Raw genomic sequence first — 21,996 nt, forward strand, 5'->3', positions numbered from 1 at the left:
TTTGTATTGCAGTAGGGCCTAGGAGCCCCAATTAGGGACCAGGACCCCATGGTATAAACACAGAACAAAAAGACAGTCCCTGTCCTTTGTGGGGAGGATAGGGGAAGCAAGGATTCACCTCAATCAGTTCTTAAAGTGGTCTGAATAAAGTGTGTGGGGATCTATCAGAATCGAGGAACAGCAGCTTTGGAAAGACAATGCTTAAAGTGCACCCCTCAGTGAGCCAGACTGATTTAAAACCTTATTTTTGCTGGGTCTGCGGCCCCTGGCAACCCTCCCCATGGCACAAACTGACCTTACACACTGATCACAGCCAGCTGCACCGTGACTAACCCTGAGCATGCAAAAATTTATGAGTCAGACCCCCCAAATCACAAGATTTAAATATATATATATATATATATAAAATCCCAGGTCTCTTTCCCTTCGCCTTCTCACGTACAAGCTTTTGGGGGTGACGAGACTCTTGCTTCACGACGGGCGCCAGGCGTTTCTCCACCCTCCTGAGAGTGGCTGCAAACCGGGCTGGAGAGCCTCAGGCAATCTCCTGACCGTAGCAGCTGGGGTGAAACCACCCCCCTTCCATGAGTGCATGCTAGTGCTAGCATGGGGGAAATTCTCACACAATCCCCTGACTCCAGCAGCTGGGTCAACCCCCAAATATTGATGTGTGTGTGCATGCACTCGCATGTGTCCATGTTAAAGTGTGCAAACCCAGCCCAGCCCACCCCACGCACCCCGTGGGGCTGAACCCCCCCTCCCAGTGTGGACGGGGCTCGAGCCCCACCCGGCCCTGGCAGGGAGGCCAGTGACCTCTCTCGCCCCGCCCTCTACCCCTCTGTGGGGAGGGTGCCCGCGAGGAGGGGTGGGCGGGGCCCCGGGACGGCTCCTCCAATCCCACACCGCGTCGCCTCCCCGCTCCCAAGGTTTGAAGCCCCGGGGCGGGGCCTCCGGGTCCTTGTCCGGCCAATCAGCCCCGCTCTCCCCGCAGATGGGCACCTCTGCTCAGCGACTCAGAGTGGGCCTGGCTGGTTGCTAGGCGCCGCGGGAAGTCCCGCCCCTGGGTTTCGCCTGGCGGGGCCGTCACTCGCGTCCCACGTTTCCCCTCGCGCCCCCCCCCCCACCCCGGTCAGTTGTTTGTGGCGCCGCCGCGAGGCCGAGGCTGCGCGGGTGAGTGGGGGGGCGGGGCGACCTCGCGCCGTACCGCACAGTCACCCCTCCCCCACAGGGGTCATGGCGGAGGGGGGCAGTTAGCCCCAATAGGGACTGACCCTGACCCTGGGAGTGGGGTGGTCCTAGGGGGAGGTTAGGGGGGCAGGGAGGAATGGGGGGCAGTTTCCCTGAAGGGGAGGTGACCCCGACTGTGAGGGTGGGGGGCAGGTGGCTCCCCATGGGGGAGTGAGCCTGGGAGTGGGGTGGTCCTAGGGGGAGGTTAGGGGGGCAGGGAGGAATGGGGGGCAGTTTCCCTGAAGGGGAGGTGACCCTGACTGTGAGGGTGGGGGGCAGGTGGCTCCCCATGGGGGAGTGACCCTAGGAGTGGGGTGGTCCTAGGGGGCGGTTAGCCCTCGCGGGGGAGTGACTCTGACTCGGGGGGCAGGGAGGAATGGGGGGCAGTTTCCCTGAAGGGGGAGGTGACCCTGACTGTGAGGGTGGGGGCAGGTGGCCCCCATGGGGCAGTGACCCTGGGAGTGGGGTGGTCACAGATGGGCAGGTGGCCTCCCTGCAGGGGGTGACCCTGACTCTTGGGGTGGGCTGGTCATGTGGGCGTGGGGGGCAGTCAGCCCCCATGGGGAGTGACCCTGATCCTTGGGGCAGGTTGGTCGTGGTGGGGGGATGGGAACAGTTACTCCCCATGGGGAATGTCCCTGAACAGGGATTTCCCTACCTTCCCCCTCCCCTGGCCAGCGTTGCTAATTTAGTCACTTTCCAGCTAGATCAGGGGTGGGTAAACTACGGCCCGTGGGCTGGATCTGGTCCCTCAGGGATTTGGATCCGGCCCGTGGGATTGCCACCGCCTTGGGCTCCGGGAGGCGGCCACACCATGTCCCTGGAGCCCATAGGCCGGGGGTGGGGAGAGCTCCGCATGCTGCTCTTGCCTGTGGGTACCTCCCCCAAAGTTCCCATTGGCCAGGAACGGGGTACCGCGGCCAATGGGAGCTTCAGGGGAGGTACCCACAGGAGAGGGAAACACGCGGAGCTCTGTGCCTCCCTCTCCCTTAGCGGCCACGCAGGGACGTGGTGCCAGCTGCTTCCCGGAGTGGCGCGGCAGGGAGCCTGCCCTGGCCCCGGTGCACGCAGCTGCCACCCCGGAGCCACTCTAGGTAAGCGGCGCCGGGCCAGAGCCTGAACCCACCCTGTACCCCAACTCCATGCCCTGAGCCCCCTGCTGCATCTCGCACCCCTCCTGCACCCCAACCCCCCTGCCCGAGCCCCCTCCTGCACCCTGCATCCCTTCTGCACCTCAATCCCCTGACCTGCATTCCGCTCACTTCCTGCACCCTAACCCCCTTCCGTGAGCCCCCTCATGCACCCCGCACCCCTCCTCTGCCCCAACCCCTTGCCCTGAGCCCCTCCCTGCACACTGCACCCCCTCTCACACTCCGTCCCTGCATCCCAACCCCCTGCCCCAGCCCTGCAAGTAATCTCCGCATCCAGATGTGGCCCTCGGGCCAAAAAGTTTGCCCACCCCTGAGCTAGATCTAGTTTTTTAAAATTTCTAGTTGGAAAAAAAATTCATTTTGTTGTTTGGAAATTTGAATTGAAGTTGAAACATTAATACACGCTTTAAAAGCATATATATGATAAAATCTTCGTTCTTGGAAATGCTTACTAGGTTTGAAACTATGAGCAAAGAATAGCTGCCTCCCACAGCTGTTTGTTATGACAGTGCTGGCTCGTTCATTTCAGAGAGGTTGGCTGACCTAATAATTTCAAATTATGATTTATAAACATCACTAAATCATCATAAATTCAAATGCTGATGTTTATTGGTGTTTCATGATGTTTAAAATGTGAGGCCAAGAGTTAGCGCCGAATTGCCTTGCCGACATATGAAAACTTGAAACTTATGAAAACTTGCTTACAGTAACTGGGCAGCCACAGTACGCTTAACTCCTTTATTGAAACTTCATGAAAGTTTATGCATATATATAGAAGGAATTAATATAATTTCTTCTTGGGATGACTAGATTAGTGTGTTTAGGGACTTTGCTCTAGTATGCTAAATTTGTGACTGGGAAACTTATAGAAATATATGTTTCCTATTAGGCAAGGTTTTTAAAATGCCTTATTTGCCAAGGTCATCTCGCATTGTCGCTATCTAGAGAGGTCACTATCTCTGGGAGTTTCTGTACTAAACACTTTTATTATAATTTTTCAGAAGTCAATTGAAATTAAATACATTAAAATTTTTTGATATATTTTGCTTTAGAAAGCTAAAACTGTTTGTAATTTGCATTGTCCTAACAAAAAATTAATTTATTAATTATGACAGTCTGTACTCTTATATTCACCCTTTTTACAAGTCTATGATAAATTTTGTACAAAGTATTCCTTGTGAGGTATCACTTGAAAACTCATAATCTGTTGAACTTTATTGTCCTGGTAAAATGTGTGGCAACATTGTATGCAAAGTTATAAAATTCTATTTTATAAGGCATGTTCCAAGTCTGGGGAACCAGCTTCAAACCGGTTCCCCAGAGACAAAAGACTAGCCAACACTTCAGCCAGGTGTCAACAAAATCAGATGGATTATCACCTGGTTAATTGGCCATTCTTTGGCAGGAAGAAAGGACTGAGTGAGAACTTTACATATTGACAGCAAAACAGATGGAAGTTTCTGTCCTCTAGACTCCTGTCACCTGAACCCCAGCTGGAGATGATCTTCAAAGGGAAAAGAGAACTGTAAGAAATGAGGAGAGAAACCCCAAAACACTCCTCCCTTTCTCTTTGCTCACAGCATCAGAAACACCTGAAGGACCACTGAACTGGGGAGGCGGAGGGAGCTTTGCTGAAAGGATTCTAGCCAGCGAGACTGCAAAAATAGGGGGAAAGAAGTGGACGTGTTATTCCTTGACTTTAGCAAAGCTTTTGATACGGTCTCCCACAGTATCCTTGCCAGGAAGTTAAAGAAGTATGGGCTGGATGAATGGACTATAAGGTGGATAGAAAGTTGGCTAGATTGTCGGGCTCAGTGGGTAGTGATCATGGCTCCATGTCTAGTTGACAGCTGGTATCAAGCAGAGTGCCCCAAAGGTCGGTCCTGGGGCTGGTTTTGTTCAATATCTTCATTTATGATCTGGAGGATGACGTGGACTGCACCCTCAGCAAGTTTGCAGATGACACTAAACTGGAAGGAGAGGTAGATATGCTGGAGGCTAGGGATATGATACAGAGGGACCTAGACAAGTTAGAGGATTGGGCCAAAAGAAATCTGATGAGGTTCAACAAGGACAAGTGCAGAGTCCTGCACTTAGTTTGGAAGAATCCCATGCATTGCTACAGACTAGGGACCGAATGGGACAGAGCTAGGCAGTAGTTCTGCAGAAAAGGACCTAGGGGTTACAGTGGACGAGAAGCTGGATATGAGTCAACAGTGTGCCCTTGTTGCCAAGAAGGCTAATGGCATTTTGGGCTGTATAAGTAGGGGCATTGCCAGCAGATCGAGGGACGTGATCGTTCCCCTCTATTTGACATTAGTGAGGCCTCATCTGGAGTACTGTGTCCAGTTTTGGGCCCCACACTACAAGAAGGATGTGGAAAAACTGGAAAGCGACCAGTGGAGGGCAACAAAAATGATGAGGGGACTGGAACACATGACTTATGAGGAGAGGCTGAGGGAACTGGGATTGTTTAGTCTGCAGAAGAGAAGAATGAGGGGGGATTTGATAGCTGCTTTCAACTACCTGAAAGGGGGTTCCAAAGAGGATGGATCTAGACTGTTCTCAGTGGTAGCAGATGCCAGAACAAGGAGCAATGGTCTCAAGTTGCAGTGGGGGAGGTTTAGGTTGGATATTTGGAAAAACTTTTTCACTAGGAGGGTGGTGAAGCACTGGAATGTGTTACCAAGGGAGGTGGTGGAATTTCTTTCCTTTGAGGTTTTTAAGGTCAGGCTTGGTAAAACCCTGGGTGGAATGATTTAGTTGGGGATTGGTCCTGCTTTGAGCCGGGGCTTGGACTAGATGACCTCCTGAGGTCCCTTCCAACCCTGATATTCTATGAAAAGCATGTGGCGAGAAAGACATTGTACTTTGAATTCACTTAGCCTGTTAAGTAAGTTATTAGTTACATATTGCCTTTTATTTTTTGTAACCAATTTTGACTTTTATGCCTCATTACTTGTAATCACTTATACTCTTTCTTTCTGTGGTTAATAAAAACTTGGTTTGTTTTTGTCTAAACCAGTGTGTTTGGATTAAAGTGTTTGGGAATCTCCACCTGAGAGAACACGGTTTGTGCATATCACTTTCTGTTTATGATATGAGCTTGCATTGTCCAGTAGAGTGCTGGGCAGTACAAGATCCATATTTCTGGGGGGAAGTCTGGGACTGGAGAGTTTTCTGGTGTTCTGTAGTTTAATTCATGAGTGACGGACTATAGCACTCATACTGTGTAGCTGGGAGCAAGTTATATGCTGGAGGCTGTGTGTGAACAGACCAGGAGTGGTGGTTCTCACAGTGAAGCAGTGTAAAAGACACCCCAGGTTCAAAAACTGAGGTGAGACAGCTGTTCTACAGTCCAGATTGTACCCTGGGTAATGGTCACATTCTTATCTGTTTTATAAGTTGCTGGTCAAAGTGAAAATGAAAGATAAAACAGTTCAACATTTTTTCCATTCAAAGGCCTCAAAAACCAACCAAGATGAAGAACATACCAAGAATCAGGGCTATATCAACATGTCATCTGAAGGTTCAAGTGGCGTATCTACATCTGAACTGTCCGAAGCACAAATAAAACTGCCTACTGAAGAAACCGTGTCTCCACAACCTGAAGGCAGTTCCCGATGTTTGTCTGTCAAATTCTTTCCATTTATTGAAGTTATAAAAGATGGCTACTGGTGCATTTCTTGCAAAAAAGCTTACGAAGAAGGAAAGCTTCCCACTGCTACAATTGATAATACTGGAGGAGCTTGGTTTGCCAGACCGATCAGCAAAGTCAATGCTGATAACCTACATGAAAAGGCTGCAAAACACCAAGCCTCTGTACTGCATCAAGTTTAGAAGTACTTAATGAGGTGTGACATTATTGATATAATCTGGGACCATTTAGATCATTGTTGCAAACAAGGTCCTGTAGTGGCACCAAATCTTGAATAAAGGGGGTCAAATGAGGTGTCTAAGACAAGGTTATGGTTTGCTGGTTATGATTATGCTGTCTATATGTGTGTATCATTTTGTAGTTAAAGTTAGAATATTGGCTCTATACTGTCTGTATTTCAAACTTGTGCTATACTTCTGGGGAACACTCCAGACAAGTTGGTGTCAGCTCTGCCCAGCCTGCTGGATGGCCCATTAAGGACTATCAGCTATACAAGTGACCCATTGAGAGAAGGCAGACACACTTTGTGACTCAGCAAGGTATGCAGGGACATGCCTATGGACAGAACTCTGAGGTTTTTCCATGCCATGTGATGGACAGCTTGTCCTTGGGACAAAGAAAGAGAGACCACATGCCAAGAGACTATAAAAAGCTGCTGCAGCTCCTCCATCTTGTCTTCAATCCTGCTTCTTATCTCTGGAGGAACTTTGCTACACTGGAGCATTGAACAAAGGACTGATGACCCATCCCAGCTGCGGATGTTCTCCAGAGACTTGATTTGAACCTCCAGTTTATTCCATCACTGCTGCAAGCCTGAACCAAGAACTTTGCCATTACTGTATGTAATTGATTCCATTTAACCAATTCTAGCTCTCATCTATATCTTTTTCCTTTTATGAATAAACCTTTAGATTTTAGATTCTAAAGGATTGGCAATAGCATGATCTGTGGGTAAGATTTGATTTGTATATTGACCTGGGTCTGGGGCTTGGTCCTTTGGAATCGAGAGAACCTTTTTTTCTTTTACTGGGGTATTGGTTTTCATAACCATTTGTCCCCATAACAAGTGGCACTGGTGGTGATACTGGGAAACTGGGGTGTCTAAGGGAATTGCTTGTGTGACTTGTGGTTAGCCAGTGGGGTAAAACCAAAGTCCTCTGTGTCTGGCTGGTTTGGTTTGCCTTGGTGTGCATAGAAACCCCAACCTTGGGCTGTAACTGCCCTGCTTTAAGCAATTTGTCCTGAATTGGCACTCTCAGTTGGGTCCCGCCAGAACCAGCATCGTTACAGTGAGGCCATTAAGAATGCTGAATACACAACACAGTTTGTGGGAATAAACATGGCGGTCGCATCATACTTTCTATTTAAGCAAGAAATACCGCACACTACAAACTGTAGGTCAGTGTTAAGTGCATTGTCACTTGTTAACTCTGAAGTTAGACACTGGTTCTGAACAAGACCGGCAAATGCTCACTATTTTTCTGCAAGAAACTCAACTAAGTGGTTAGAAGCATGTGATGCAACTGTGAAAGACTCAGCAGTTGAAAAAGTGAAGAATTCTCTTGCCACATTAAAAAAATTTGCATACATGGCTGATGCAAGTGGGCGTCAAGTATTAAGTCATTGTATACATTATCTTGATGTCAGTGTTGGCCAGTAGATGCATTTCTAGATGTTCAGGTTATAGAAGACACATCGGCTGCATCTGTGACAACCCACATCTTAGAAGAGTTAAATGCTTGTAAATTGGACCCCAACAGATGGCTGCTTGTGCATTTGATGGAGCAGCAAACTTCTCTGGAAGACATGGTGGAGTACAAGCTTTGCTCGGAGAGAAGTGTAACCCTAATCTCTCCTATACACACTGCAAAGGCCATCTACTCCAGCTAGCGCTAGTACGAGCTGCAGAATCTTCAAAAGACATTCAAAAAGCCATAATTGTAATGTCTTTGTTATACTCTTTTTTTTTTCTCTCCAGCAAGAGTCCAAAAAGAGTGAACGTCTTGGAAGAAACAGAAGATGCTCTGGGACTGAAGTTCAAATTAGTCCAAGAGCAAACCCACTGGCTTTCTCATGAGTGATCCTTGGCTGTTGTTTTAAAATTACTGCAGCCCTTATTACTGGCTTTGGAAAGTATCTACCAAGAGGGGACAGATCTAAGTAGTGAGGCTGGTGGACTACTTTTGCTACTACGTTCAGAGAAGACAATCGCTATTCTCTCTCTTGTAAGGCTACTGTTGAAACCACTTGGGTCATTGACATCTGCTACAACAGTAGTAGATCTTTGTCCAGCAATAGAAGCTACAGTTGGATCAATCAGAGAAATATCCATTGAAAACGTACTGGAAGAAGCAAAGACTTCAGTCCAGAAGTTGACTAATGACTCTTCCTTAAGTGAAGAGGACAAGAAGTGTTTGTTAAGCTAGCTGAAAAAGTACATTGACTTGATTCTTACAAATCTACAATAGCGACGTCTGGATTCTACTCAACCTCTGTGTAGATTTTACAGATCCCTGTCTTATAAAACACTGACAATTGAGTGGAGTGAGGCACTGCCAGCAATGGGGCTGCCATGTGCTCAGGACAGAATAGAGAATTTAAATGCAGAGTGGAATGTCATGCAACGAATGAATGAAGATTTGACTTCAGCTTCTTTTTTTATCATCACTAGTGGCTCTACCCAATCTTTGTGCTATGTTTCCTGGGATGAAAGAAGTAGGAATTTGTTTCTTGGTACTCCCAGTCACAACAGCTACAGTTGAGCATTCTTTTTCATCATTTAATAGGATTTGGTGTTATGAAAGAAGTTGCCTTCTGCCTGATCATGTGAATGAACTAATGAGCCTATCAATTGAAGGACTGGAAGTACTGAACACATGAGAAGCCACCAAAGATGAATGGACTGCATTTGAGAAGTTCATTAACAGAGTTGTGCAAAATTACAACAAGAAATCAAGAAGGATGTAGATGTAGTGCTTCACAGAAGGCTTGAATAGCCAATTTCATTTGTGTGATGATTTTAAAACGAGTTAAATCTAATAAAATGCTTGTGGAACATTTTTCAGTTTTTACCATGGTGCCATACAGCCCACCTTTGTCCTCGTGGTCTCGCCCCTTGGCTCTCACCCCTCTGTAAATTCAATCACGCCCTCTAATTTCAATTCCTGGGGAAAACACAATGTGGGGTGATCATCGGGAGAAGGGAGACAGTTAGCCCTCATGGGGGGGGGGGGGGAGGGAATGCTTGATTCTTCCCCACAGCTGGGTGGGGGCAGAGGGATACATAGTTATCCTGGTGGGGAGTGACCCCTTACCACCTCCCCCCGCCACACACACAGGGGTAGATTGTCCATGCTTTGAAGTAGCCACTGACATGGAGTGCAGGGAGGCTATAATTTCTGACAGGTGAGACCCCCCCTCCCACCCCCATATTAGGAAGATCCTGATTACTAGCCGTCTATCTTGCTGCAGGCAGGGTTGGACCCGTTTTAATTCCCACTTGCCAAAATCTGTTCCCCATTGCCAGTAACTACTTTTTGGCAAATTAGTGACATTTTCGTGGTTCTCTGTCTTGTCCCAGCTGGTGGGTAAGGATGTTTTTGTGTTTGACTGGGAATATTCACGGAGATTGCTCAGGACAGTTTTAACCACATAGATTTGTACTGTATTGCAGCCACAACATGCTTTGGTCCCAACAGTCCTGATGGTCTCATAATTGGTTACTCAGCATGGTTGATTATTTTGAACCTGTGTTGTACATGAGCTGGCTTATAAGATGGTTTGGTCAGTTTTTAATTAGATAATCATAGAAATGTAGGTCTGGAAGGAACCTCAAGAGGTTATTTAGCCCAGTGGTTCTCAATGTTTTTGGGCTCAGGACCCATTTGTAAATGTTTATGGTCCATTGTAACCCAGTAAATAGTCTGGGGATGGAGGCCTGGGGGTGGTTTGGGTCGGATCCTACATGGCACTCATCCCACAGTGCTGGCTCCTGCAGCTCCTGTGCTGTGGGGCTGGCTGGGCTTGGCTCTCTGGTCTGGGTGTTGCAACCACAATTTGTGTGAGTGGAGTTGTGACCTGGCTCATGGGGTTACAGTGCCACTCGCTCAAATTTGGCCTACCCAGACTCCCGTCGTCATGATGCCTGGGCCAAACCTGAGTGGCGCTTGGACCCCAGAGGCTGCAGTGCCTGGAGCAGGGAGGCAAGCCCAGCCAGCCCCGTGGGACAGGAGCTCTAACGTGACCATTTGAAACGCTCTGATGACCCAATTTTGGGTACCGACCCATAGGTTGAGAAACCCTGATCTAGCCCATCTTCCTGCCCACCCTGCCCTGCTGAGGAAGGATTAATAAAAAAAAGGTCAAAATTCCATGCTTTAGCCAAGATCTATACCTGGGATAAAGCATATTTTTGTTTTAACCTGGTTAGTACAGTTTAATAATATTACCTAGCTTTTATCTAGCACTTTTCATCACTAGATCTCAAAGTGTTCTACGAAAGAGGTCAGTGTCGTTACTGCCATTTTTGCAGAGGAGAAAACTGAGGCACAGAGGTGTGAAGTGACGTGCCCAAGGTCATGCAGCAGACCAGTGGCAGAACTGGGACAAGAATTCAGGTCTCTGGAGTCGCAGCCCATTGCTCTATCCATTCTGGTGGACCAAGTCATCTTACTACCTGGTTGGGCTACGTGAGGGTGTATAAAATTTGGTTCTTGCTGCCATAGAGACGAGATGTTTTTAAAGAATTCCAAGGATCGTTGTTATTTTTCCTAGCTCTGCGTCACCCTCAACAGAATAGCTTCTAATATTAAAGGCTAAGTGCTGGCTGTTGATGAGTATTTAATGGCTGCTTCAAATGACTGTCCTCCTTGCGCAACTGATGTTTGACTTCTTATTGTGAAAGGCAGTACCATATCTACAGTATGAAAGGTGCTAGCTATAAGGTGCTAATTCTTCTTACAATATTTCAGCACGATGCAAAGAACTTCACGACTGAAGAGAGAGCTGCATCTGTTGACCACAGAGCCTCCCCCAGGCATTATGTTCTGGCAAAACAAAAACCGGATGGATGATCTACGAGCCCGTATGTATTATCATCATGGTTTGGGTTTTTTTGTTTTTGGTAGGTGTTTCACCAAAATTCTCTCTGCTATGATAATGTTTACTGGGCAGCGTCTTTGCAAAGCCTCCTGGTGACACGTTCACAGGAGTGAATATTTTGTCTGTACTTAGCAATTTGGGGATGAAATTAACCCCAGTCCATGAAATTTTTGTTTGATTCTTGTCTGCTCTTCTTTTTTTTTCTTTTGGAATTCCCCTTCTTTATGTTCCCTATTGATTGGATTCCTGGTCATGTGGCTAGGAAGTGTGGACCGGGGGGAGTAGTTAAGGAAACAGCCACACTGTGGTATGCTCCCTTTTAAGTTCTTAGGGACTTATGGTTCTTCAAGTGACATGAGTTACTGTTGCTAGAAGTAGCCGTAACCCCCCTCTCCTGGCTTTTCAACACCGCTGAAAGAATCTGTGAATGTAGGGGGTTGGATGTGCTTTGCTAACAAGGTTTTATAGATGGCTTGGAGACTCTGGTTTCCTGCTACGAGGAAGGCCAGGCACCCACAGAGTTTTTCCTCCATAACTCGGCCTTTGGCCCTTTAGATTAACTCCATTTCAGGCACTGACTTCCAGAAGAAACAATACAGGGGAGCACTATTGAAGGTTATGGCCCTGTAATCCTAAACATTAGCTTTGCCACCTTATCGAAGAGACTGCTTGGGTCTCTAGGCCAATTCTCAGTCCTGGTTCTAGGACTGAACATTAATTCAACGGCTTTTTCAACTAGTGGCTGAAGTTCACCATAGTTATTGTATCATGCTCACAGTCTGAACTTGAGAAATTTTCTCTCCTTCAGAAGTTGAAATTGGCCATGACTCCTGAAGTATGAGAAGGGAGCAAGTATCAAGGCTTTGCTTGGGTGTAAAGATAGAAAGGTCAGCCACACGGAAGGAATTAGTGAGACAACATAACATACTCTTTCTTCACTGTGCAGAGCACTTGCTCAGCCGAGCTCCAGCAATATGATTTTTGTCAGTGAAGCGGTTCCAGCCTGTAACAGTCCCATGCTTTTTTTTTTTTGCTTCCAGAATTAGATATCTAATGATTGTTTAGCCCCTCCCTAGTTCCCACTTAAAACATAGGGGTTATTGACCTTATTGCACAGCAAGGTAGAACAAAATGTTTAGTGACGAGGTGGCAATGGTCACTTCTTTTGGCAGATCCAGACATTGCTACAGTTAGAAACGGTGTGATGGGAATGCACGACTGTAGGAGAAGCATGATGGGAGTGTGTGTGTGTGTGGGGAGGGGGGTTGGGGGGGGGGGACACTTACTCATTTTGAATGTAATAGTTGTCTAATTTTTTTCTTTAAGAAATTTTGGGTGGTGCAAACACGCCATATGATAAAGGAGTTTTCAACTTGGAAGTAGTTGTTCCTGAAAGGTAACTAAATCACAACATCTAGGAAGGTGGGCAGAGGGGGGAACACACCTAGTAAGAAGGATGTTTATTTTTACCTTCCTGTCAAACATGACAGTTTGTGTGAGATACGAAGAGGTGGTATCCTGTATATTAGGAGGATTGGAGCAGTGGGCATAAAGTATAATAGTTTGGTTCTTTGTCTTCAGCCTCCCTTTTTGTGATATTATCAATCAGTTTTTAGGTAAGAGATTTTATTAATGTACTTATTTATTTGTAATAGGAAGATTTCACTTTCAAACTCCCAAGGTGTGTAACAATGCACAAAAAAAATCTAGAAATACTTTGTCAGGATCCTTAAATTATTTTGATGCCTTTAAATATTTTTGAAAGGAAAAAAAAGGACCAGTATGGTGCATAAGTAATCTGAGGCAATGAGAAGTTAGCTTCCCAGCGAAAGGGAATTTAATGCTGTGCAAAGGACAGAAACCAAACTGAAAACAGTCAAGGCCATTGTGTTAGAGGGCATGGCCAGAGATGGGGCTGTTTTCTCCAAAAACTTGCTGAGGAGAAGATGGTTGGAATTTGCAGGTGGCTGGGGAGAGGACACTATAGTGTTGTTTGTGGTAATGTGGCAAATGGAATGCTAATGGAACTGAAAATTCAATTTACCGGTAGATTATATTTTAAATGAAATCTGTTCCTTTAAAACCTTTTCTTTAAAGATATCCATTTGAACCCCCGAAGATTCGCTTTCTGACACCCATCTACCATCCCAACATTGACTCTGCTGGAAGGATTTGCCTGGATGTTCTCCGATTACCACCCAAAGTAAGGCAGTGCTACTGTAGTGGGGATCAACAAGGTTACAGATGATGCTAAACTCCCCTATTGTCCTGGCTGTAAAAAGCATCACTGATATTTAATATTGGCTCTTGTTTACTCATGATACAGGCGACTATATAATGCATGCCATTGGTTACTCACTAAGACCTATTTTTCTTTGCTTTTTTTTAATGCTTTAAGGGCTGGGATTTTCAAAGGGACCTCTGAGTCAGGTGCCCCTCTGAAAATCATAGACTCATAGAATATCAGGGTTGGAAGGCACCTCAGGAGGTCATCTAGTCCAACCCCCTGCTCAAAGCACGACCAATCCCCAACTAAATCATCCCAGCCAGGGCTTTGTCAAGCCTGACCTTAAAAATATCTAAGGAAGGAAATTCCACCACCTCCCTAGGTAACGCATTCCAGTGTTTCAGCACCCTCCTAGTGAAAAAGTTCTTCCTAATATCCAACCTAAACCTCCCCCACTGCAACTTGAGACCATTACTCCTTGTTCTGTCATCAGCTACCACTGAGAACAGTCTAGATCCATCCTCTTTGGAACCCCCTTTCAGGGAGTTGAAAGCAGCTATCAAATCCCCCCTCATTCTTCTCTTCCGCAGACTAAACATCCACAGTTCCCTCAGCCTCTCCTCATAAGTCATGTGGTCCAGTCCCCTCATCATTTTTGTTGCCCTCCTCTGGACTCTTTTTCCAATTTTTCCACATCCTTCTTGTAGTGTGGGGCCCAAAACTGGACACAGTACTCCAGATGAGGCCTCACCAATGTCGAATAGAGGGGAATGATCACGTCCCTCGATCTGCTGGCAATGCCCCTACATATACATCCCAAAATGCCATTGGCCTTCTTGGCAACAAGGGCACACTGTTGACTCATATCCAGCTTCTCGTCCACTGTAACCCCTAGGTCCTTTTCTGCAGAACTGCTGCCGAGCCATTTGGTCCCTAGTCTGTAGCGGTGCATGGGATTCTTCCGTCCTAAGTGCAGGACTCTGCACTTGTCCTTGTTGAACCTCATCAGATTTCTTTTGGCCCAATCCTCTAATTTGTCTAGGGCCCTCTGTATCCTATCCCTACCCTCCAGCGTATCTACCTCTCCTCCCAGTTTAGTGTCATCTGCAAACTTGCTGAGGGTGCAATCCACACCATCCTCCAGATCATTTATGAAGATATTGAACAAAACCGGCCGGAGGGCCGACCCTTGGGGCACTCCACTTGATACCGGCTGCCAACTAGACATGGAGCCATTGATCACTACCCATTGAGCCCGACAGTCTAGCCAACTTTCTATCCACCTTATAGTCCATTCATCCAGCCCATACTACTTTAACTTGCTGGCAAGAATACTGTGGGAGACCGTGTCAAAAATCACAGCCTGGATCCTGATACAATACAGATGTAGATGACAGATGACACTGCGGGTCAGTGTCAATTAAGTTGGAGTGAGATCTCCTCTGTGTCACTAGAATTGCTCTCTTGAAATGGCCCAAATAGAAGCTCCAGGGCTAATTGGTCTGAGCTCTGTGCCTCTGTCTGTCTGTGATAAAGGAAGTTAGCACTGTAGCTGTGGTGAATCAAAAGAGTGAGAGCCAGTTTGGTCCTGGAATGTTTTTCTCCTTTGTAGGAGAGGCCATAACCTTATTGGTTTGAGATCCACTAACCTGGCATCAGATGTCTTCCCTGCTTTATAAACTGACCAACTGGTGGTAACCACGTTATGTACTGCATTGAGGTCTGGAAACTGCAGAGGAAAACTTGTTTTCTGTATGTCAGCTAATGATCAGACTTCTCCCTGTTAAGCTCTGTTTTTATTGTTCTGTTTCTGTGAAGGGTGCATGGAGGCCGTCCCTGAATATCTCCACATTGCTGACCTCCATACAGCTTCTGATGAGCGAGCCTAACCCCGATGACCCCCTTATGGCAGACATAGTATGTACTCTTCTTTTGTTCCCTTGGTACAAATGTGGGAGCATGTACTCTTCTTTTGTTCCCTTGGTACAAATGCGGGAGCATGCAAGTTAGCGCAGAGACTATATGGTACTTGTGCTCACTCTTCTATATAGGGAACTAAGAGTGTTTGCAGGTGCTTGATTAAGTGTCTACCCTCCTTGTCTCTTGCTTTATTATTTCTAGTCCTCGGAGTATAAATACAACAAGGAAGTGTTCATCAGAAATGCCAAACAATGGACTGAGAAGTACGCAAGCCAGCAAAATAGGGTAAGAAATGTACCATGCTTTGACTCTGCTACAAAGGAATTGGGTGTAGGCTAATCTTCACATGTATAATCTTGCTAGTCCTCAGGGAGTAATGTGAGTGACGCAGTTATAGGCATGACTTTCAATGCTGTTCTTTTTTTCTTGCCTCTAACCCACTGACCCCAGTGCATTTTTGGATGTCTATTTCAGGTTCCAATTCCAGTATTTTTTTATTGGGAGTGGATTGCCTGTCTTCATAGAATTGAGTCCCTGGGTTGCCAGGGCTGTGATTGTGCCATAATGTGAACTCTTTGAATTTAACTTCGCTCTTTCAGAAATTTTTGTTTATTCTGTTTAGGTAAAGTTTACTTTGTTTCCCTACCCACGTTGTCATAGCTAGAGATTCCTGTGTAAGTGGCCTTGTATACACTTAAAGCTTATACCAGCAAAAGGACTTTTTTGCTGATATAACTGTAGCTAGGTGTACGCTATAGACTGCTACTCGGATAACTATGTCAGTTGGGGTGTGAAGAGGTGTGTGTGATCCCTGAGTGACGGAGCTGTGCTGGCAGAAGCCCTACTGTAGATGCAGGTATTCCAGCAAAGCTGCTCTTCTGCCAGTATAGTTTTTGTCATTTGTGATGGCGTTGGAGTGGTGGTTTTACCATATATGTAGACCATATTCTGCTGGTGTAGCTGTGTCCACACTAAGTGTGCTTTCCTGGTATGGTATATTGATATTCTTGTACCAGTAAAGTGCTCCTAGTGTAGGCATAGCTTGTGTCTACACTAGGGCTCTTTGCTGGTTATAAAAGCGTTCATTTAAAAAAATCACACCCATAACTGACATTATTATGCTGGCAACATTTCTAGAGTTTACCTGACCTGTGTCTCAGGTGTGTCCTTCCACTTCCTGTGTCTGCTCTGCATGGACTTACGAAAAGTGTCCTGGGATATTTTTAAGAGTTGTGGTCTGCCCCAATGTCCTTGGTCAAAATGTCCCTTCCTATTGTACTTGGTGCTGGCTTTCTGTTTGTGTAATATAAATATACAGTTATATTTGGGAAATGTGAGGTCATATGCAGATTATAGAAGGGGATTATGTCCTTTTAACATGGGGATTGCTCATGACATCTGTCACAGAGTGGCTAGCCCCTGTAACTGAGTAAGTCCAGCTCCCCTATGCCAGAGCAGGTGCTCCCAGCTGAGCCCGGTACGGGGGCAGGGTTGCACCTGACGCTAAAGAGGGAGTTCCACTGGAGGGCTGGCTATGAGAAGGAACTGGCTGATAGAGAGAGAGACAGGAAATTGCAGGAGGCAGGACTGCCAGAATCCCTGTCGAGGGAAGGTATTGAAAGCCTGAGATTCAAAGGATGAGCTGAGAAAATGTTTTTGTTGGTTTGTTTAAGTTTGGGTGTGGCACAGTGTTTTGGCAAGCTGGGGAGAAGCTAGGCACTATGTGTGTACACACGCTGAACTGAGGGTCCCTGCCGCAAAGACTTTGCAGTCTGAGTGTATATATAATGAGAGACAGTGGCTGGATACAACAAATACATGGGGGAGCACAACAAAGTAGTGCCATGATTCTGATTAGAGTAGAAAGCAGAGGACAGGCACACCAGCTGCCTAGCCAATGTTACGTGTTTTGTAAGCATTACAAATGTTCTAACCCTATATACACAGGTGTGGAAGGTGCTGGTCACTCCTCTCTGTGGTTTTAGCATGTGGGTAAAACATATAGGGCCTGCTATTCAACCCCTTTCCTTATGTGTAGCTCCTGAAGATGGAGCTAGACATTTTAGATCTCCAACAAATTTATACTAGTCATAATGGACTGTGCCTCTAGCTGCCCCAGTGCTGTGGTGACACTCAATGGGGGCAAGGGAGTGGGCTGTCAATCCACTGAAGACTTTCTGGAAGGTGGGTTTCCTTAGTATAGTGTTTGTTTGGGAGAGATCTCTTGTGCTGAAGCGTATTAGTGAAAGGATGAGACGATATAACTAGCCATCTTTCTGCACCCTCACCTGATGGAATGCCATGGTCCGGAGACTTCCCAGAACTCCTTTGGCAACATTAAAAACATTTTCAGATAAAGTATTTACCTGAAGTCCTATTAGCCACCCTAAAAGTAGGCTCAGCAGGAGTTCCCTGGGATTTTACTCTTTGAGCAAGCTCCTGTATGTGTACAAGGTTGAGGCCCTACTAGACCTAGAGTGAAAGGAGTGAGGGTAACAGGTCTGTCATAGGGGCGATGGAGGAGAGATTGCCTCTTGCACAACATGAGACAAATGGTTGTAGGCGCAGAGTGCTAGGGCAAGTTTATAGAGATGAGGTCTCTTGAGGCAGAACAACATGCAGCCAGCCACTGCCCGTTTCCACATGCTCAGCAAAGAGACTGTTTTAGCATTCTCCCCTGGACACAGTGGGAGGGAGTGGGAGCTTGTGGTGGAAGAGATGCTCTAATTTCTCACCATATCAACTACAGAGAGATCGAAGAGGGCTCCTCAGGGTCTGATTTTTCCATTGTCCTGTACCTTGTGCTGTCACGTAAGCCAGTGTAAAGTGCTCAGATGGCAGTGTTACTCACTTTGCGCTGCTGTGAATGACTGCACCAGGTGCTGGGCTGTGGAGAATCAGGTCCTAGATGTGTAGAGGAGAGGGAAAAGCAGGGACCCTGTTACTACCCCCCACAACTAGCTGCGAGGACGGATCATGACTCAGAACTCTTCATAGTGCTTGATCAGAGAAGTGCAGCAACCGTGGAATAGCTTCTGTTTGTTGACCCTGCAACTAAAATGGTTTTAACAAAGGAGTCAAAAGCAGCCTGCAGCCTCAGTTGCTTAGTGTTTCCTTTTTCCACTCAAATATCCAGCAAGCTGTAGAGGAAACAACTAGAATTGTTTTGCAGTTGTAACAGTAGGAGGCACCTGCACCCATGACAATTGTCTGACTTCTGGAAAATAGCTGGGCAGTCTCGTTCCCCAGACTAATGGAAGTTGTTGGTGCTTGTTCTCCAACTTCCCTTCCTCCTGGAGAACGCACTTGCCTTGTTCCTCCAGTAGGTGGGGTATTTGGTTTTGTATTCTCTCGGCTTCTTGTGGCAAAGGGGAGACAAATGGGGCATGATGTCTGACAAAGTCCTTGCCTCCCAGCTCGGCAGGGCTCTGTGCCTGCCCCTGGGATCACTGCTTCCACCAGCCCCTGTTCTACCTGGGCCCTGTGCTCAGCTAATCCTGCCTTTCCGTCACATTCCCTTTTTGTCTTTCTCCCCCAAGCACCTCTATGGGCACCCTGTACACCCCAAACATGCTCCCTGATCCTGCGTGCCATGGAGCCATTCTGCTATCCCAACACCCCATTTCTTCCGATGATCTCCCCTAACCTGACCACTCTCCTCCCTTAAATTAGTAATTTACATCACATTTTAAAACTATGGGGAACTAACTCTATATAAACAATCAGCCTTGTGACATTACTTTGTGTAAGCCTTGTCCTCCCCATCTGCATCCTTGAGCATTGTCTGTCCCAAAGTCCTGTCTGACTTAAACTGTAAGCTCTTTATGCAGGGATTGTTTTTTTCATTTGAAAGGTCTGTCTCCTATGCATACAGGTCTTGGTTTTGTGCCTGGCAGGTCCATTGCAATGTAACTGTCACGGGAGACCGTGAATGGTGCAGGGTAAGGAGATCCCTTGGGTAACAGTCTCTCAGCCCCATAGATAAGAGCAGTTAAAGTATTACTAGAGCGCACACTTGAAGACTGCCTCAACCCCATCTCAAGGCAAAGGCAAGCAACCAGTTGGGAGGGGGATTGGGGAGAAGGTATAAAACACTAAAAGGCCAAAGAAATGCCTGTCCCTGACCATAGCACCCCCTCACTCCTTACCCCTTCCATGGGGTACAAAAGAGATGGGATGAAGACCCCCAACCCCCCAAAACAGAACATGACCATAAATTGTAAGGGGTGGGACTATGGGCGTGCATCTCAGGTCTAATTATGCCTGCTGAGGAGGCTGGGACAGGACAGTGGGAAACAAGGCTCTGCGACGTTAGAGTTATGGGACACATGCTTGCTGAAAACTAACCCCAAAAAACATTGCATTGCCTGCACTTTGGATTTCTGATTGTCTGCTTTCTGTCTGCGAGACAAGAATCAGGGGAGAGGGTGAAGGGAAAGCCCTCTAACGCCGTAGACAACGGCTTCTTTCACTATGCAAACCTGATTTGTTCCCTGAACACTGTCCATCTTGTGCACTGAATGAGATGGGAGTCCTCAGGAAAAATAGTGTGTTATCATGTAAAAGCAGCAAAGAGTTCTGTGGCACCTTATAGACTAACAGACCTATTGGAGCATAAGCTTCCGTGGGTGAATACCCACTTCGTCAGATGCATGTACTGGAAATTTCCATGTGTATGTGATCATGTAATTAAAGGGGAGGAGGGGAACTTAGGGTAGGTCTACACTAGAATGTTAGGTTGACCCAGCTATGTCACTCAGGGATGTGAAAAATTCACACCTCTGAGAGACGTAGTTAAAGTGGCGTAATCCCCAGTGTAAACAGTGCTAGGTTGACAAAATAATTCTTCTGTCCACCTAGCTACAGCCTCCCAGAGAGGTGAATTTACTACAGTGACAGAAGAACCCCTTCCATCACTGTAGCAAGTCTCTACACTACAGCTACGCCACTGTAGCGTTTCTAGTGTAGACGTAACCTTGTTATGGCTGTGGGGGGGAAACAGCCTTGAAAATGTGACCCAAGTGTCGCCATCTGCCTGAGTGAGAAACAAATAGGTCTCAAATGTGAGCTGCCCCATTTGTCTCATGGGTGATGACCCAGATGCCAGTGATAGTACTTTAAATGAAGACCTAGTTAACTAGGGCTGGTTGACATTTTCATAGGAATATGGTTTTTGGCACATTTCTTGATTATTTTTTAATGAAAATTTCAAAACTATTTAATTGAAATTTTTCATTTTGGTTTTTGAAAACCAATTTTTTGAAATTTTTTGATATTTTTCTTTTCTATCTTTTGTTTGCAATTAAATGTAGTAGAATGAATGTCTAGGGTTTGATTTCTCCCTCCCTTCCTTCCTCCCCCCCTCCCCCCAACTTTTTCCATTTTTTCCTTCACTCTAACTCTTCAGACTTCCTGAATTTTGGGAAAGTTCCAGAGTGGCGGAAGGAAACGTAAGAGTGGATGGGACATCCTGGCTCATCAAGTCCAGTCCCTGTATCACAGGCAACCCCATCAAATAACCTGGGTCATAAATTTATCAGACTCTGTCTTAACACTAGTTAGGAGCAATGGGGGTGAAGAACCTTTTGGGAGGCTGTTCCAGAACTCACTTCTCTGATGGCTAGAAACCTTCTAATTTCCAGCCTAAATTGATCAATTTATACACTTTTAGGGTTGGATTTTCATACAGTAGTCTGAAGTGCTTTGGGATATTTCCCCCCACACACTGTGTTATAAATGTGTAAGTCTGGCAGTAATTTTCTAAGAGGAAGTGCTAGTGTGTCTCCAGGAAGTGCACACTCCTTCTAGGGCAGACTTGATCTTCCAAACTGACTGTGAATGTTACAGAAAATAAAGATAACTTTTGTTTGAATCATTTGTGTCTCTTATGTACCAGGCTTCCAAAACTCCAGATGAGGAAGTGACCCAATGTGAAGCTAGCACTCCCAAAGAATCTGCCATCTCCCAGAAAAGGAAAGGAAATGATATGAGCAGGAAGGGGAAAAAACCCTGCCTCGATTCATAGAGGTTTTCTGTGTAAATAAACATTTTTATGAATGCGTAACAATGGCAGGTTTCACTTGTCTCCTGCTTGACCTAATACTTGCGATGGCAGGGGGTTTGTTTTCAAATTAAAGTTTTTTTAATTTTATTTCAGTAGCATTACATGTTTTGTATTCTTGTTTGTCTTGCATCTTTTGTGCCTAAGTATTGTGAAGGAAGGCAGAATTGGGAATAATAAATCAGTCTTATATGTATTAGAGTTCTCTTGTGATGATGGTTATTGTGTGAATGAGAAATGGCTTAACATTGCCCATGGACAGTATATGGCCAGTCTGGCTTTTTTGTTTTTGTGGTTGATGACAGAGTAGAAATTGGAGCACATAATTAAAGGATGTATTTGAATTTGTAAGTAATATTTTGGTGTTTCCCGCCACAATTGAGACATCAGCACACCTGCCTGTAGCAGACACTTCGGTTTCCCTTGTTGGAGTAATAATAGTCAATGATACATGAGTGTGGACATATTGTATACTCTGTATCTCACCCTTTCCCCAGCCATCTTCCCACCTGTGCAATCAGTAACCAGCTCATAAATCAGAGTTCCACAAGCTGAGCAGATGGCTTAATGTTTTGCAGCCCAAACTGGAGCGGAGTCTAGGGGGAGATTTCAACTGGTGTAATTTATACCTTCCAGTCCCTTAATGCAGATT

The 21,996-nt window shown here is 46.0% G+C and overlaps 1 protein-coding gene across 1 annotated transcript; it reads left to right on the top strand.

The window, feature by feature from the left end:
* The first annotated feature begins 1,130 nt into the window (after positions 1-1,130).
* UBE2T (ubiquitin conjugating enzyme E2 T) lies at positions 1,131-21,540 on the top strand. Its single transcript, XM_074935991.1, has 7 exons — positions 1,131-1,170; positions 11,007-11,119; positions 12,463-12,532; positions 13,234-13,339; positions 15,182-15,280; positions 15,485-15,568; positions 21,180-21,540. Exons 2-7 carry the CDS (start codon positions 11,011-11,013, stop codon positions 21,306-21,308), a joined length of 597 nt encoding a protein of 198 aa, XP_074792092.1. The 5' UTR covers positions 1,131-1,170; positions 11,007-11,010; the 3' UTR covers positions 21,309-21,540.
* The last annotated feature ends 456 nt before the right edge of the window (positions 21,541-21,996 follow it).

The sequence above is a fragment of the Natator depressus genome, chromosome 21 (genome assembly GCF_965152275.1).
Source record: "Natator depressus isolate rNatDep1 chromosome 21, rNatDep2.hap1, whole genome shotgun sequence".
In the NCBI taxonomy this organism is placed as follows: Eukaryota; Metazoa; Chordata; order Testudines; family Cheloniidae; genus Natator; species Natator depressus.

Coding starts and splice junctions, on each gene's coding strand:
- UBE2T (XM_074935991.1), top strand. CDS start 11,011: ATGCAAAGAACTTCACGACTGAAGAGAGAGCTGCATCTGTTGACCACA. Junction 11,120..12,462: donor GATGGATGATCTACGAGCCC/GTATGTATTATC, acceptor TTTTTCTTTAAG/AAATTTTGGGTGGTGCAAAC. Junction 12,533..13,233: donor GAAGTAGTTGTTCCTGAAAG/GTAACTAAATCA, acceptor TTTTCTTTAAAG/ATATCCATTTGAACCCCCGA.